General features: G+C 60.2%; 1 protein-coding gene across 7 annotated transcripts; it reads right to left on the bottom strand.

Annotated features, from left to right (window-relative positions):
- Positions 1-19: 19 nt before the first annotated feature.
- Positions 20-12,713, bottom strand: LOC140252004 (protein O-GlcNAcase-like). 7 transcript variants are annotated; one of them, XM_072336263.1, is made up of 17 exons: positions 12,602-12,672; positions 9,909-9,960; positions 8,922-9,019; positions 8,417-8,547; positions 7,876-8,047; positions 7,524-7,622; positions 7,118-7,402; positions 6,746-6,871; positions 5,058-5,887; positions 4,812-4,986; positions 4,471-4,527; positions 3,174-3,259; positions 2,845-2,949; positions 1,708-1,799; positions 1,150-1,330; positions 906-1,077; positions 20-707 (listed from the first exon to the last, which is right to left on the bottom strand). In XM_072336263.1, the coding sequence occupies exons 2-17, from the start codon at positions 9,935-9,937 to the stop codon at positions 571-573; spliced, it is 2,775 nt and encodes a 924-aa protein (XP_072192364.1). In that variant the 5' UTR covers positions 9,938-9,960; positions 12,602-12,672; the 3' UTR covers positions 20-570. The 7 variants fall into 7 exon arrangements, with proteins under 7 accessions (XP_072192364.1, XP_072192363.1, XP_072192359.1 ...); XM_072336262.1 differs by lacking the exon at positions 12,602-12,672 and adding an exon at positions 12,090-12,325; XM_072336258.1 differs by having other exon boundaries at positions 6,746-7,402.
- Positions 12,714-14,619: the final 1,906 nt, after the last annotated feature.

The following is a 14,619-nucleotide window of genomic DNA, read 5'->3' as shown; positions in this document are numbered from 1 at the left end:
GTGGTATCCCAGTGCTTTCCCCACGAGATGACCTACAATGAGGTCAGCAAATGCTTTATTACCATAGGTAGCACTTTCTTCAGTCCTCAGGCAGAAGAATGGGGTCTGCCTCATTGTGCTCCACGTAAGCTTGATCCACACAGACAGGCAGCTCCTGGGTGCAGAGAACCAGCCCCAGCCTCCCAACCTGGGTCCACACCAACATGGAGAACTGGGCAGCCCCACCCACAGGACAGGCACACTACCGTGCTGTGTCCCAGGACCACCACCCCACACCCGTGGGTTGGGAGCTCTGCACAGCCCAGGGATGACCTGCATGGCTGCAGGCTGCTCAGCCAGCAAGAGTGAAGGTCCGCAGTGTCCATATCTCCCCGAAGGGCAGAAGTGCTTCTCTCTTGCCATAAAGCCCACATCTTGGTGACCTGCACACACCTCGCTCACCCCCAGGCCACACACTCATGTTCCTGCCCTTCCCGAGAAGCTCCGTACCCCCGATCCCTCTAGCCATGCAGCGATCCTCTATAGGATGGGGGCACGTGGTGCTGCCCCCTGCCTGCCCGTGGGGCTCGCTCAGAGGAGACGTCCCAGGAGCCGCGTGCCAGGAGAGCTGGGCCAGGGCAGGGGCAGTGCGACGAAGCCCAGCTTGTTGTAGAAGCTCAGCTGCTGGTGGTCTGCAGCATTGACTTGGCAAAACACTCCCCGGGAGCCTGCGAGGGAGCAGAGAGCTCAGACCGTGGTCTGGCACCCTCGTGTCCCCTGTGCAAGCTCACGGTGCTGGGGGCAGAGCCAGGATGCAGGCAAGGAGCCCCAGTGAGGGCTGCCCCCACTGTGAAGTGTGCAGGGAGCAGACGGGAGGTGACTGGGGTGGGCCAGAGGTTGCTCAGCCCCACCAGCACAGAGCTCACCATTGGCTCTGAGGGCGCTCAGCAGGCTGACAGCCAGACTGAGGCTGGCACCCACGTCCTGCACCCGCAGGGCCGTGTCCAGCTGCACCAGGGAGGGGAAGCGTCGCAGCACGGGCAGCGGCACGGCCACCGGCTTCATGTGGAAGAAGAGCAGTGCTTCTTCCAGAACACTCTGCGGGCAATACACACAGTGAGGAAACCCTCCCTCCCCAGCCCCATCCCAGCACCGCAGACACATCCTCACCTGTCCCAGGCCCCCCAGCTCCCGGGGGTACTTGCACTGCATGGCCAGCAGCCAGCTGCTGTCACGCTCTCGCAGGAATCGTTCAGCACAGAGCGCTCCAGCCGCGTAGCCACAGGGGCCGCCCTCATCCTCCAGCACAAAGGTGTACTCAGGGCTGAGGCTCAGGAAGCTGCCGAGCACCCTGCCGGACAGAGCAGGGCACCGCTGAGCTGGGGCTGAGCGCAGCACAGAGGGAGCGCAGAGCTGCCGGCTGCCTCTGCTGCTGGGACACAGCACCCAGAGCCCTTCCCAACCCACTGAGGCCCTAGCGATGCCCTCTACCAATGCAAACACTGCAGCTCCCACAGGGATCGGTGGGGAAAGAGCATCTCTATCCCCATGGCAGCTACCAGGACCCCACTGGACATGACCTCCCTGCCCCACGTCCAACACCACAGTCCCACAGTGGCCATGGCACAGGCAGAGTTGCTCCCTGCAGGGATGAGAGGAGGGCCCTGGCTGGCTGCTGCCATGCTGCCCGGGCACACATCCAGGGGGTCCCCATGGATCGGGTCTCACCTGTCACCCAGTAGGTCGGGGTGGGCTGTGAGGACCTCCGCAGTGCTGGGCTCACCACACAAAGCCTCCTGGCACATTTGGTACAGCTTTCCCTGGAAAAGCCCAACCCAGCTCAGCCCCAAACCTGCCCCACTGCTGCACTTCAGCTCCCACTGCTCTGCCACAGCCCCTTCACAGTGCGATGCACTCACAGCTGCCTGAAATTTCCCCAGGGAGGGAACATGCCCAGAACCACAGCAGGAGACGTAGGTGCTGCAGTGCCTGGGGTGCTGGCGCCGAGCGATGCGATGCATGCAGTCATTGTGTGCTGTGTCCTGCTGCCACAGCACAGAGTGCTTTAAAATGAGCCATTGCCATTCCAGTCAGGCACCCCCTCGCAGCAGCTCCTGAGAAAATGCTGCACAGCCCAGCCCAGAGCATGCTCAGAGAAGCCAAACAGCAGCAAAACATGCTCTCCATGGAGCATGTGCAAAGGGGAAGCCTCTCATAAATTCCTGCCTCGGTCACATCAGAGCTCGCGGGGTCAGCACAAAGGACATCCTGGTGAGAACATGCTTTTCTCAGAGGAAGGCTCTGGGAGCGACAGGGACAGAGCAAAGCACTCCTCAGCTCTGTTCCCAGTGTCGGCCAAAGCGCTACGCCGAGCTTTTCCCACAAACTTCCAATGGAAAGACATGTTCAGATGTAATCTGACAACTGGCAATTGAAAACAAGCTCTTGCACTGGGAATTGCTGGCAGTCACAGTCTGACATTATAATCTGCTCTCATGTGCCTGCAACTCCTCCTCTGTTATATTTATAAGCACTAAGCCGTGTGTTGCAGGGCGCTGTGTTCAGCAGGGATGTGTGTGCTGTGCCCGCGGTGGTGGATTTGCAGGGTTAGCATTTTTTAGCCCGGCGGGGAAGCAGAGCAGACCGAGCTGTGTGACTGCTGCAGGTTGCATCTCATGGGACACAGCCCTGTGCAGTTAACCCCACAGTGGCCTGACCTGTGGTTTGCTTCCCACTGCCACTGTCCTGCGCTGTGACCTCAGCCCAGCGGTTGGTAGTCAGCACACGCTCTTCTTCTTATGCCATGCGGGGTGTGGTGCAGGGTGAGGGGCAGGAGGGGGTGCAGCATGGCACGTTCCATCTCACCTTGTCCTGGGGCAGCAGCGGGCGCAGGAGGTACAGCTGTCGGGATGGGAAGAGTGGAGGTGGGTGGCAAAAGAGATCACAGCTGTTCCCCATGGGCAGCAGTGCCTGGAGGAGGCGGTCTGTCAAGGAGCAGTTTGTCCTGCCCCCCACATCTGCACTGGGGCAGCAGGAGGAAAGTCTCCATGTTCCCCCCTAGGCCTCAGCACCAGCACCCAAGCAGCTCTGCCCCTTAAGCACGCAGGAACCCGATGGCAGGGCAGGAACAGCAGCTGTGGTCCTGGCTTCCCAAGGGCTCCTCCAGCCCCCAGTATTCAGGGGCATGATCTCACCTGCAGCTCTCCAAAGAGACCCCCACGGCACACCCAGGGCTCAGCGTCCTCCCCTGGGAAGAGCGGGGCAGTGATGCTCTGGCACCCTGCAGGCAGTGGGAGACGGATGTGTGACACAGCTCCTGGCACAGCCAGAAAGCTGCAGCCCAGGGCAGAGCCCAGAACACGGCTTTGCAGCCCAGCCATCAGTATCTGCATGGACAGCTTCACACCATCACTGCTTCCCCATGGATGCATCTCATCACATAGTCATACTCTACGTCAAATTTGGAGCTTCTTCAGAGGAATGGAGGCTCCCAAGGTAATGCATAGACATTCATGTCAATGGTTGATGTGACAATTCAAAATCCATCCTCACTTCTGACATTACTGCTCTCAGTGGCCCACAGAATCATACAATTGTTTGGGTTGAAAGGGATCTTAGAGATCATCTAGTTCCAACCCCCACCATTGGCTGGGACATCATTCATTAGACCATGCTGCCAAAATCCCCGTCCAATAGAGCACCCACAGCTTCTTTTGTTCCAGTGTCTCACCACCGTCATGGTAAAGAATTTCTTCCATGCCTCCCTCCTGCCAGAGGGGCAGTCTTGGGATAAAAAAAGCTGAGAAACCGTGTCCTAGGAATAGACATTCCCTCTAAACCACAACAGACAGCAAAGTGCTGCTCCAGTGTGTGCTCCCTCCCTGACGTATGACATTTCCTCCCCTCCAGGCTGCTTCACTTCAGTTCCCCTTCAGTGGCTGCTCCCTTCTGACCAGGTCAGGAACCATCTGCAGGGATGGTGCTCCAGAGACAACAGCTACTCACAAACCACTGAGCTGGGAGTCATGCCATGATGTACTTCTCAGAGGCACAGGAACTGCCTCAGACAACTGCCCCCTGCTGATGAGTGCGGGTGGAGGGCAAGGGCTCAGCCACCTGCATGGTGAGGTGTGTGCATAGCACTGGGACACTGCTGGGGCTGCGGGTGCAGAGATGCAGGGCGGGGATGCTAAGGACAACGATCTCACTGCCTTGCAGAGAGCCTACAGCCCACAGCTGGCTTCAGAACTGAGCCTTCATTCTCAGCTAGGCAGGGCAGAGCCTCATGAGCCCTGTACCAATGGTGTCCTGAGCCCACTGCCCTCTCCCCAGCAGCCGTGCTCTCAGCACATAAAGATGTGCAAGGTGCCAGCCTTCCCAGGCCCTTTACACCTGCAGGCAGCATGTGGGGAAGGGCAGCCCCATGGTGAAGATCGGGGGCAGCAGCACTTAGAGGGGGAAGAAGGGAGAAAATGACACTTCCATACTTACAGCCAAAGCAGCTTCCCCAGGAGCCCTTGTGGTCAGGGTCACACAGGAGGCGGCCATCTGCAAGGGAGGAGCGCAGGGCATGAGTAGCACATGGGGGGGGGGGCATCAAAGGGAAATGCTCCCACCAGAGACCCTGGATCATGGCCAGGCCCCAGGACTCAGATTGCTGGGAGGGCTCCCCGATACTTTCACATCTTTAGGCGGAACAACAAAGAAAGACTGAGGTGCTCTGGCTGTTCCACCGTGCCCGGGGGCCCTTTGGGACCTGGGCCGGGTTTGGGCAGGTGTGGGTAAGAGGCCCAGGGCAGAGAACTGTCCCGCAGCGTGTCCCATTCACGTACCCAACCACAGCACGAAGGCGCTGGCAGCCAGCAGCAGGTTGTGGATGTCCCACAGGTAGCGGTGCAGGTCGTAGAGCAGTGCCCGCCCCGCGCTGCGCACAAAGCGGCTGTGCAGGCGGCAGGTCTGCGCACAGAGCTGCTGGAAGGAGCGCGCCCGACTGCGCCACTGTGCAACCTGCAGGCAGGGCAGGCGTCAGAGCAGCTGCAATGGGCGCCCTCCCAAAGCAGCCCCCAAGTCGGCCTTACCGCACAGGAGTCTGGTGAGCTGGTGGGGACTCCCATGCTGGGACTGTTGGCCCGGAGCCACTGAAGGTCTTCCAAGAGATGCTGCGCCTGCGGCCCATGGTGGTAGGGCAGGTAGAAGAGCTCCACCAGCATCCGCACCTCCTCCGTGGTCAGTGGGGCACTGGAGTCAGACCTGGCCTCCTCTGAGATCAGTGGTATAGTGGGGACAGGGCTTACAGCAGACCTGTTAGTGAGCAGTGCCGTGGGGACAGGGCTGGTGGAGGCCCCATCAACGAGCTGTGAGATGGGGCCAGGGCTGGGGTCAGCCCGAGACCCTGAGGGTATCTGGAGCACATCAGCAGTGCTGGCCCCAGACTGGGGGCTGCCGGGAGGGCTGCTGCCCCTTTCCCTGGCATCACTGCCGTCCAGGGGAGTGCTTTGGCAGGTGCTGGCCCCGCTGCTGCTGCACAGTGGTGTCCCCAGGCTGTGGAGGGTCTCATCAGCCACAGGAGCTCCCGCAGACCTGTCACTCCCTGCTGTGGTGGGCATAGCAGAGAGGGGCTCACAGCTCGCTCTGCTACCTGAAGCGAGCTGGTCCCCATCCCCTGCAGGGCTCCGTGGGCCACCAGTGGAGGCCCTGCTCCCATTGCCCTCTTCAGGCACTGAGGTTGCCTTCCTCTTTCTGTTCGCTGGTGTCACGGCACAGGGCTCAGGTTCACGCTGGTCTGCCCCACTGGGAGCAGTGTCACAAGGCTGGGGGCCAAGAAGGGCCTCCTGCCCTCCTGCTGTGCCAGGATGCAACCCTGCTTCTTCCTCACAGCTGGTGCTGGGGTGCAGCGGAGTTCTTCCTCCTAGCAAGAGAGAGCAAAGGGGCAGCCCCACAGGCACCTGCACCAGGATGGCTGTGTGGAGGACAGCCCTGGGGCAGCTGTGCTGGGAGCTCAGAGCAGTGCTGGCACGGACCAGGCCTGCCCACACCATGGGCTCTGCATTGTTCAGGACTTCACACCTGGGGAAACTTTGCAGAGGCAAATAGTGCAAAGCAACAAACACGCACCACACTTAACCCCCACTTCCAGAGCTCTGTCATGGTTCCTAGCCTACTGAGCCCATGGTTTGAGCAACAGGAATGTGGAAAGTAGGAAGCAGATCTCCATCCCTGCAGCAAATGTCACATAATCCTCCTTCAGGCAGCTGGGCACCACCCAGAGCTGTTTCCAGTCCAAAGCTGTTCCTGAACCATGCTGAGGGGTCACAGATCTCATGCACATTTTCTGCATGCAGTCACCCTGTCGTGCTGCTCTCGGAGCTCAGACACCTCTCCTCATCAGTCTCCTCCCCCAGCACACCGTATTCTCTCAGCATCTATTTCTCCAGCTGCACTCTCATAATGCAGATGGGGACATCACTACATCTGCTGGCAGTACCCTCCTGGTCCTTACCATCCTGCATCCCATTGGCTTGCTTGCTTCTGGAGCAGGAGAGTGAGCCCAGCATACAACTACCCCTGGAACCAAAGCTTCAAACTCTTCTAGCTCACCTTCCAGCTGCAAGTCCCTCCTTTTACCAGTGCTACTCACACAGAGACTCCCCCCAGCAGACCCTGACCACAGGACAACCCCACTGCAGCTCTCTCAGTCCACAGAGCTCCCAGCAGAGCTGGTCTGTGCTCAGAGCTGAGGGATGCTTCACAGTACCAGTTCACCTACCTGCTTCCAGCACCTGCTGCTTTATCTCAGCCACCCAGTCGAGTAGTGCCAGCTCCAGAGCCTTCTGAGGGCTGTAACCCTCCTGCAGGCCCTGGCCATCCCCCGGCTCTGTGGAAGTCTCTGTCCCTAAGGAAGAGCTCATCAGCTTGGGCAGTCTCACATGGTGCTTTACCAAGCTACCCCATGTGACACCAGGGACACCCCATGTCCAGAATGAACGTGGAGGGCCACCTCTCCCAGGCTGGTGGGCAGGAGGCTGCAGGGTGATGGCAAAGCTGGGAAAAGGTATCCTGGGTCCCATCCCGTGCACACAACCTCGCTGTGTCCACGGTGCCCCATGCATGGAGAGTCCCAGGGCACGGGGCAATGTACCTGTACTGTCGGTGTGGGCACAGCCCCGCAGCTCACTGTGGAACCAGCTGCCCAAAGTGTGGATGGGGACGAAGTTGGCCTGGAGCTCACAGTTGGGGTTGAGGAGCAGCCCGTGGAGCCGGGACACGAAGCCAGGGGCACGGCCCGTGTAGGGGCCCAGAAAGACACGTCGGCAGTCGTAGTCATTGGCAAAGAGGTTGTCCCAGATGAGGAGGCGACGCTGAAGGACGTGCTCCACCTCCTCCACCAATGCAACTGAGAGCTCCTGGGACACCACCTTCGGGCCTAGAGCATCAAGGCACAAACGTGTGTGCACTTCTCCATGCACAGCACCACTGGTGTACATGCACATCTGGGCACCAGGTGCAGAGCTGCGTGTGCCCATCGAGACAAACAGGGCACCCACCTGTCCAGATGACCCCTATCTCTGGGAGCAGCTCCCGGCCGAGGGTCTGCAGGTAACGAGACTTAGCAGGGCTGGGGGAGCAGAGTGAGCTGCAGTACTCTGCAGAGACAGCAGACAGCAGTTGTAGCAGGCAGGGATGTGGAGAGGAGCTGGGCAGGGGAGGTGACGCTGCCCCTCACAGACTACTGCTGTCCGCCCCACGGCCTGCTCCTGTCCCCACCCTGAGGTCTCCACAGCTGTCCCATGGTGGAGCCCACAGGCTGCCAGGGAAGTCAGCCTGCAAGGGGGAGAAGTGCTGGGAGCAGCACAGTGAGCACACTGGGGCTGCCAAGCACCTGTAGCAGGGGGGTACCTGTGGGGCAGAAGAGGAAGGTGGGAGGCAGGCCCAGCTCCCGGTACGCCTCGTTGGCCACAGAGGCCTGTGCCTGTGCCAGGGAAGGGAAGACGTCTCTGTCAGCGCGGCACATGCAGGGATCGATGTCGTCAAAAAGCAGCGCAAAGGCACTGCATCCCAGGGCGGCCACCTGCGGGCACAGGGCGGGCGTTAGGAGGGCGGCAGCAGGAGGACGTGGGGAGCCAGGTGAGCTCCAGGCAGGGACAGCAGAGCACTGCAGCACCCCAACAGACGATGCCCACATCGCTGTGATACTCGGCAGACTGGGGCTGCTCCCTCTCTGCAGCTCCTGCAGAGCTGCCTGCAGGCATTGAGGCACCCCCGGCCCCCATCTCTGCTGCCCCAAGCAGACAGTGGGGACGCAGGAGGCACCCAGAGCTGCCCTGGGGTCAGGAGGATCTCACAGCCCCACGCAGATGTTTGGTGTGGGCACGGGGCTCCACATAAGCACCTGTGCCCCTTGCCAGGAGCCGTGGGGTGAAGGAATGGCCCACGGTACCTGCCTGAGTTTTTGCTGCAGCAGGAGCCTGTCCCCAGCACTTGAGAACACAATGTCCTGGCCAGCAGAAATGGCATAAATGAACTCCACGTCGTGCTCCTGGGCAGCCTTGATGAGAGACTGCATCTGGGCTGGGGACAGAGCAGAGGGATGCAGTGAGATCTTGAAGGCACAGGAGGGGCAGAGGGGGAACCGCTGCAGCCTCAAGGGAACAGCTGAGGGAGAAAAGGGCTCTGGGGAGGTGGTGCCCGGGCCCTGAGACACAGAGGACCCTCCCTAAGGATCTGTGTATCCCAGCACTGCAGCGTATTGCCAGCAATCCACATAGGAGCTCTGTAGCTGTTAGGATCCCTGGGGAGAACCTGTGATGGGGAGGGCCTGGGGCTCCTACACCGTGCAGGGTCCTGTCAGGAGGAGTGCAGCTGCAGTCTGAGCCTGGCAGATGTAGAGAGATGGGACCAGAATGACTGCAGCCCCCCACGCTGGGGCCCAGCAGAGCCACTACCTGCCTCACGCTGTGTGTAAGGCTCTCGCCACAGCAGCCGGTGCTTCAGCTCGTCTTTGGGTGCGTACATGTAGCAGTTCAGCCCCCAGCGCTTCAGCCTGCAGCAAGGACAAGGTGTCACCCCGGGCTGCAGATGGGCTCTTTGCAAGGCAGTCTGAAGGCAGGCGTGACAGCCCTTTCCTTTTCACTGTGCCTGCAGGCTCCCAACCTCCGCTCGCAGCCCCCACAGCCCATCCTCAGCTCTCTGGATGTTGCATTGCAGCTGGAGCTGAAGAAGAGCAGATCTGAGCTAAAGCAGAGCCTGGCTGTTTTGGAAGACGAGGCCACTCCATCGTAAGGCCCTCCCTGGCCTCAAAAGTCACAGTTCTGTCCAGAATCTGCACAGCAATCCAACACTCACTGCAGATTATCCCCCGTTACAGCCCCCAGCAGCACCAGTAGCACCAGTAGCACCAGCACCCCGCGCTGCTCGCCCAGCCCCGGCCCGACGCCTCCGGCAGCCGGGGTGCTGCAGCGCCACAGCGCCATCTGGTGGGCACGGCCGGCACGGCCAGCGCCTATCAGCTCCATCCAGAGTCCGTTCATCCTGCGGTCACCGCACCTCGGCCCGGGGCAGGACAGGGGCTTTTCCCCTTTACCGGCCCTGGAAGAAGCGGGGACTGTCACGCGCCATTGGATTCCACCTTGTCTACGTTCCTACTGACTGCAGGGAGCTAAACTCGTAGAATCATAGAATGGCCTGGGTTGCAAAGGCCCACAGTGATCAGCCAGTTCCAACCCCCTGCTGTGTGCAGGGTCACCAACCAGCAGCCCAGGCTGCCCAGAGCCACATCCAAACTGGCCTTGAATGCCTGCAGGGATGGGGCATCCACAGCCTCTTTGGGCAACCTGTTCCAGTGCATCACCAGTCTCTGTGTGAAAAACTTCCTCCTAATACCCAACCTAAACCTGCCCTGTCTCAGTTTAAAACCAGTTTGGGATACTTGCCATCTGAAGAGCAGTTTCCTCTGTTCCATGGACCATGGCCTCCCATAGAAACCTGTGGAAGGGAGAAGCAGGTAAAAAGAGGAGCAATAGAAGATGCTCTCTCTGCACTTAAACAGTGCAGCAACTCCGGGACAAGGCACCGTTGCCACCAGTGGCTTTGATCAGGAGCACACAATCTGTGGGGCTGCCCATGATGGCACAGACCATTTCATGGAGTGTGGCCTCCACCGAAAACACCAACCCCACAACCTTGTAAAGGGAAAGTCCAGACAAAGAAAGCACATCATGGAGCAGCCCTGAGGGCTGTCTGCTGACAGGAATGCTCCCCAGTGAGCCAGGGCATTGCCCTTCTGATGGCTCACACAACAGAACTGAATGCAGGAAATATGGATCTGGAGTCACCAAGTTCCATGGTGTTTCTGAGCATTTCTACTTCTGCCTCCTGAGGGCCTGGGAGGCTGTTGGGCAACAGAGTGTGACACAACCTGGAGGCTGCAGCAGCACACAGCCTGCCCCGTGCCCACCCTGCCCTGCCCAGCACTGAGCGCAGTGAGGGGGCACTGCTGGTCCTGCAGCACAACTCCCCACTGGGACCACCGTCAGGGAGAGGGCCTCCCTACTTCTGCCTGCAGGAAGACCTGGGAGGTGCGGAGCTGCTTGCAAAGCTAGTGGGTAAAAAACTACAATAGAGGAGATCAAGTTCACCTGGGAACAATGGGAGAACAGGCAGGAACATGCATTGGAGGGATGCAGATTTGATTGCTTCTTAAAGAGGAAGTTAAGAGAGCCTCTGCCTGCAAGGGCCTCACTGTGAGCTGACATTGCTCCACAGATGTGACATGCATCTCTTACATGTGCCCTGCCAGCAGTGGCACAGCTGAAAACTCTCCAAGAGTATTTTGCACAGAAAAAATAATTGAACTGTACCAACAAAGACCTGCCGGCTCCTGCGGTGGCATCTCCATAGGAAGGATGCACGTGCCCTGCTCTTTTAGGGACTGCTGAGCAGTGACGATTGTTGCAGTGTGTTTGCCCCTTGGTTCTGCCATGGCCCAGAACATGACAGCAGTACCCAATCAGCACCACCACTCACCACCTTCTGGGCTGTCAGTGACTGCTGGAGATGTGGGAAAGCAAAGTCCCAAGGCTGCAGCCATTCCCCACCACCTACCCTGTCCCAGTGCAGGTCTGGTCACCCAGCCACAAGACTGCCTGCGCCCTCTGGCTGCCACCAGCACTGCCCAGATGTCAGAAGGGAGCAGGGCTCTGTGTAGGACACGCTGTCACAGCTTTGGGCTGTCCCTGCCCAGCAGTGCCCTGCTCAGTGCCCTGCTCAGTGCCCTGCTCAGTGCCCTGCTCAGTGCCCTGCCTGCAGCACCAGCACTCTCCACCAGCGTCAGTGCTACTGCAGGGTGAGGGATGCTCTTCCTCCTTCACTTTTCTGGAAACCTCCTCCTCCTCCTGGACCTCTGTCCTTCTCTTTCCCAGGTCAGCTTTCCTACGCTGACTATTCTTGTCTGACTCATTCCTCCTTGCTATCAGTTTACCATTCCTGCACTTTTCATTCAATTTGTGCTTATTTGTAGTGTTTTTGCCCTAGGCAAGGCAGCAGGCAGTGGGCTGCAGAGTGGTGATGTGCTGCCAGGAAATGAGGAGATGCTTCTGACCAGCAGGTGCCAGGCCTTGCCCAGCTGCAGAGACAGAGCTGCATGCAGGAGCTGCAGCTGAGGGAGAAAGGGGAGCAGAGCGACCCCGAACTGCCACAAGAGCAGCTCTCCCAGAGCAGCGCCAGGCTCAGGGCTGTACTGCAGGCAGGGAGGCAGGAGGAGCACAGCGCAGGGTTTGGGCCCCGTGCCCAGGGAAGACAAAGAGACGCTGCGGTGCGCTGGAGCCAGAGCAGCACATCCCTGTGCCACGCCGTGACGCTGGGAGGGGGCCGCGCTGGGGCTCCGAGGGGCGCATCCGTGCTCTGTGAGAGAGACGGGGACCTTCACCAAGGGCTGCCGGTTGCACACCCTCGGGCGCAGAGCGCTGTGCAGGGCCGAGGCTGCCTCCCCCGTTCCTGCGATACTGGCCGTGGCGAGCTCGGCTCCCACCGGCCCTTCCCGGCCGCAGGGAGCTCCCGGTGAGCCGGGACATCCCCTGCAGCGCCCCGGCCCCGTGGGGACCGGCAAGACCTACCTTCCACCACGCCGCAGAGGAAACGCGGCCTCCCGGCCATGACCGCGCAGGAACGGCCCTGCGGTGGTGGCCCTGCGGGATGGGGCGATGCGGGGAGGGACAGAGGGATAGGCGGAAGGATGCTGGGAGGGATGGAGAGGAGAGCCGAGGGACGGAGAGGAACCGGAGCGGTGCGCGGACGGACCCCGCGCACGGACACCGCACGGACACCGCACGCCCACCCCGCACAGACGCGGCGGCCGCCGCAGCGCAGGGGGCGGCCCCGGCGGGTGGGGCCGCGGAGGGGCCGGGCGCGGGGCGGGGACGTGGCGCAGCCCGCGGGCAGAGCGGCCCGGAGGTTCGGACGGCTGCCGGGAGGCGTCAGGGGAGGAGCGGCCCGAGCCCGCCGCCGTGCGGGAGCCGCCGCAGCCCCGCCGCTCCGCGCCGCTTCCCTCGTGCGAGGCGGGCTGCGATGCCTCCCCCGGCCGCCACATCCGCGGAGATCGGACCGTTCTGCCTTGCACGTGACTCACCTGCCCGCAAACATCAGGCCTTTGTCACACTGCTCTGAGCTGCTGACGCACGTTTGGCTCGTGATCCGTTCCGTCCCACACCGGTTCTGGTTTGCAGAAGTGCTGCCACGTCAGAACTTCCCCGTCGTGCAGCTGCACAGACATCGTACCTGTGTGCACGCAGAGCCTCGTGTTCGTCATCGCTGTGCTACTCTGCTCTATTGCTGACTGCTTTTCCTGTTTATCAGGCTAATTGTGGGGCAGGTCTGTGTCCTGAAGCCTGAGTGACATGACTTCATAAGGTGGGAAGAACGCACGTGGCTTTGTTACTGTGGCCCATTGATGCAGGAGGGATGAAGCCGGGAGAAGCGTTGGTGCACTCCTGCACACGGGCACTGCTGAGGGCCCTCCCAGCAGCTCTCACAGCCTGTAGTATTCCCATCTAATCAGCCTGCATGGGTTGGCGTAGAAGAAATGGGTGTCAGAGGCCAACAGCCAGGATCTGTGGCATCTCTCTTTCCCCCTCGCAGGTTCAGGCAGTGCTGGGAAGCTAGCTGATGCTGTCTGGGCCGTCTGGGGAGTGAGGAGCCTGCAAGCAACTGATTGGCTGCAGCCCGACTGTCAGAGTGCACCGTGGGCCACCAAAGTGTGCTCAAAGCTCAGTGACATGCAGGCAGCTGCACCATGCAAGGAGCACTCAAAGCATGTGAAGATTCAGTCCCTGGGGCAGGCATGATGTTGCTCATAACCAGAATCATGCTCATCAATAAAAACTGCATCAGGGCAGACAAAATATACTGCAGGAAAGCCAGCTTGGTGCTGCCAGGTTGGGTTACTTGAGCAAGCAGCACCTACTGGGGCTGTCTGGGCGCAGGCCGTGCTTGCTCACCTTCTGCGCAAACCCGTGCTGGGCTGTGCTGCGGGGACAGGCTGGGCTCCAGGTTGGCCTGCAGGTTGGGTGGACTGCAGCGGCCAGGCACGGCTCAGGCAGTGCTGGGTGCCCAAGCTCCATCCTGCACCAGCTGCCATATCCCGGTGCCACCAACTGCTGGGGACGTCAGGCTGTGTGGAGCCCTTCAGTGAGGGGCCAAGGACAGTGCCCTGGGCAGTGCCTTTCTGTCCCTTTTCTTTCCCAAGTGTGGATGCAGTGTATCCAGGAGGGAGTGCTGCTGTCCGGAGGGCAGAACCAGCTGCACCCAGGGCAAGCCCAGCAACTTTTTCCCCTTCTGTTTGTTCTTTCTTGATGAGCTTCACCTTCTAATTCCTAGGCTGATCCTTATTTACAGAGCGTGCTGTGCCAGTTGTGTCAGCATTTCAGGTGTCCACAAAGTCCTTCTTTGCAGCCTTCTGCGCCCTCCAGTGCAGAGGGCACACCTGTGCTCGTGGCACAGACTGTAGCACCCAGTTCTGCAGGATCTGGGGCTGATGCTCCATCTCTTCCCTCCTTGGGGTGTGGGATGGGGGCTCCTGTAGGTCTGGGAGCTGAGAGCTCTTTGCAGGACATGACAGCACAGGAGGAGTCAGCCCCTTTTCCCAGGTAAGAGCCATAGGACAAGAGGTGGCCTTAAGTTGCACCAGGAGAGGTTCGGGTTGGATATTAGGAACAATTTAATCACAGGAAGAGCAGTCAGGCACAGCTGCCCAGTGAGTGGTGGAGCCGCCGCCCCTGGAGGTGCTGGAGGGCTGTGGAGATGTGGCACTGATGGATGTGGTCAGCGTGCGTGGTGGGGATGGGGTAGGGGTGGACCGGGGGGTCTCGGAGGGCTCCAACCTCAACTTCTAAGACTGTACGATTCTATGGGAAGCCAGGCACTGCACGGCTGCTCTCCTGGCTCTGCCGGACGTGGTGACCTGACACACGCACACACACACACGCACGCACACACACATACATACGCACACACGCACACACACGCACATACGCACACACACGCACACACACATACATACGCACACACGCGCACACACATACATACATACGCACACACACGCACACACGCACACACACACACACGCACGCACACACACATACATACGCA

This window comes from Excalfactoria chinensis, chromosome 4, assembly GCF_039878825.1.
Source record: "Excalfactoria chinensis isolate bCotChi1 chromosome 4, bCotChi1.hap2, whole genome shotgun sequence".
NCBI classification, from domain to species: domain Eukaryota; kingdom Metazoa; phylum Chordata; class Aves; order Galliformes; family Phasianidae; genus Excalfactoria; species Excalfactoria chinensis.
This window is presented reverse-complemented; position numbering and strand designations above follow the sequence as displayed.

Coding starts and splice junctions, on each gene's coding strand:
- LOC140252004 (XM_072336257.1), bottom strand. CDS start 12,129: ATGGCCGGGAGGCCGCGTTTCCTCTGCGGCGTGGTGGAAG. Junction 1,331..1,707: donor CCCGACCTACTGGGTGACAG/GTGAGACCCGAT, acceptor TCTGTCCGGCAG/GGTGCTCGGCAGCTTCCTGA. Junction 708..905: donor GAGCGCCCTCAGAGCCAATG/GTGAGCTCTGTG, acceptor GCTCCCTCGCAG/GCTCCCGGGGAGTGTTTTGC.